Raw genomic sequence first — 2,443 nt, 5'->3', positions numbered from 1 at the left:
CTAGATGACTTGGTACACCTCGAAAACGATCGCCAGAACCATTAGAGCGATGTGGATCTTGAGGCTCATAACTCGAGTGCTTAGAATGCCTCGATGACTTTTCGTTAGAGCATGACCGGGGTTGAGACCCTCCAGAATGGGCCTTGAGAGCTCCCAACAGAGGTGGAGCTGGACCGTCAGAAGGCATAGCAATAGAGAAGGGAACTAGAGTGAGTTGCCCTTCAGGACCTGGCACCATTCTCCAATTGAAATTGGTAGCGCCTTCGGGTAGTTGAGCAGCTTGTCCTGTTAAAGGTATAGACTGCTGTAGTAGACCACCCTGTACCATGGCAATCTGAGTAGACGATTCAGAATTGCCTTGACCATTAGCAACCATAGTTAATGTGTCGGTAGAAACAGCTTTCTTAACATTACCATCATCAGTAGCCGTGTCGAGAACTTCAGGTTCTAGATCACTACCGACAGTTAGATCATCATCAGATAAGACCTTATTGTTGATGTTGTCTTCACTCTCGATGGAGCGTTTAGATAAGGTCAAGCTTCCAGATCGAGGACGACCAATCTTAGACTTAGACTTGTCGTTAGCTTTGCTCTTAGAAACAGCTCTAGAGGCAGGCGTACGGACAACATTACCAGTCATATAGACAGTACCAAGATCTATGGTAGTGTCTAAACCATTACTAACAGAAGGAATGCTAGTAGTATAACCAATATCACAACGTTCAGAACTAGAGCCGAACGTAGGAGTTCGACTTGATTGCCTTGAAGGTGGTACAGATAGAGCTTCCATTGGGGAAGCAATTGACCCGCTCACACTTTTAACAGAACGTTGACACTCGTGGGACGAGCTATCAATAGATGGATATCTCATAGCCTTGCACTCAGCGTCTAGAGGTTGACCTTCTTGATGTGGACGTACTTCTATAGACTGATCAACATGTTCAGTCGAAATTACAGCATCCATAGACGAGGATACTAACCATGGTGACATAACTGACGTCATGGGGAGAAGTAGACCGACCCATAAGAACGTAGAGATTCATTAGAGTCAAATACGGCACAATGGTGCTGTATGTATCCGCTCTAGATGGTAGAGAACGAACACGCTTTCAGAGGAAGCCATAACAGATGGCTTCTTGATATCAGCGTTGCCAAGATCGGGCATAGACGTTGATCTAGTGCACATAGGGGCTCGGAAAGATATCCCGGTAGAATGTACGGGACGACTTAGAGTAGAACTAGAAGAAATCAGTAGTGGTCTTGAAGTAGATGTACTTCTTGGTGGTTCAGTCGCGTCGTTAGACGGAGGTGTAGAGGGAGTTAAACCTGTTGAATCATGAGGAAATGCACAGCGATCACGGTTAGACAATTTCATTCCAGATCTAAGTAACATCCCGTGTAGCTTGTAACACGATCAGGTGAGGCAATAGAGATTACGATGCGATACTAGTGAGGACTGGTTAACTCAAGTAGAACTAGAGTTAGGATGAGGTAGCAGATCACACAATCAATCACTGGACTCAGTCCAGTCTAACAATTACCACTAGAATACTAGCTTTCCTAGCTTAAGTAGCTTCGAGAAAACCAGAGACGGATCTAACCGTTTCTAGTATCCAAAACCGTTAGATAGATGCATCCGAGCGAGAATAATAATATTATAGTTCAACAATAGAATACGAGGCGAGCGAGATCTTTGTCGCGCTGCCACGATGGGACAGCACATCTAATAACGGAGGCGTGGGAACAATTAATGGACGGAGAAATACCGTACCCGGGGATCGAACCCGGGCGCTTCTGGCACAATATAGCGAAATGTGTAGAATCGATCAGATTGTCGCAGCCTTCAGATTGGCAATCCCACAAGGCACCGTCCTACACCGCCATGTCTCATAGGAAGTTTGAGGTCCCCCGTCACGGGTCATTGGGTTTCTTGCCTCGCAAGCGTACCCGCCATCATAAGGGTAAGGTAAAGTCGTTCCCCAAGGATGACCAGTCCAAGCCCTGCCACCTTACTGCCTTCATGGGCTACAAGGCTGGCATGACCCATATCGTCCGTGATGTCGATAAGCCGGGTTCTAAGCTTCATAGGAAGGAGGTTGTTGAGGCCGTCACTGTCTTGGAAGCTCCTCCTATGGTCTGTGTTGGTTTCGTTGGTTACGTCGAGACCCCCAACGGTCTTCGTGCTCTCACCACTGTGTGGGCAAAGCACTTGTCCGATGAGGTCCGCCGTCGTTTCTACAAGAACTGGTATCACTCCAAGAAGAAGCTTTCAGCAAGTACCAAGAGAAGGACCATGACGCTGAGGTCCAGCGGTGTAAGAAGTACTGCCAGGGTTGTGCGTGCCATCATGCACACCCAGGTCAGCAAGGTGAAACTCACTCAGAAGACGCCCACATTGTCGACGTCAGGTCAACGGTGGCTCTGTATCTGACAAGGTTGATTT

The 2,443-nt window shown here is 47.4% G+C and overlaps 2 protein-coding genes across 2 annotated transcripts; one reads left to right on the top strand and one right to left on the bottom strand.

Moving 5' to 3' along the window:
* Positions 1-98: 98 nt before the first annotated feature.
* Positions 99-640, bottom strand: Pmar_PMAR005665 (hypothetical protein; the record flags this gene model as incomplete). The annotated part of the gene is made up of 1 exon (XM_002764594.1): positions 99-640. A coding segment is annotated over one exon (542 nt), but the record flags the coding sequence as incomplete, so codon positions are not given.
* Positions 641-1,882: 1,242 nt separating this feature from the next.
* Pmar_PMAR005664 (60S ribosomal protein L3, putative) lies at positions 1,883-2,431 on the top strand (the record flags this gene model as incomplete). Its single annotated transcript, XM_002764593.1, has 1 exon — positions 1,883-2,431. One exon carries the CDS (start codon positions 1,883-1,885, stop codon positions 2,429-2,431), a length of 549 nt encoding a protein of 182 aa, XP_002764639.1.
* Between the last annotated feature and the right edge of the window lie 12 nt (positions 2,432-2,443).

This window comes from Perkinsus marinus, assembly GCF_000006405.1.
Source record: "Perkinsus marinus ATCC 50983 genomic scaffold scf_1104296976924, whole genome shotgun sequence".
Taxonomy (NCBI): Eukaryota; Perkinsozoa; order Perkinsida; family Perkinsidae; genus Perkinsus; species Perkinsus marinus.
This window is presented reverse-complemented; position numbering and strand designations above follow the sequence as displayed.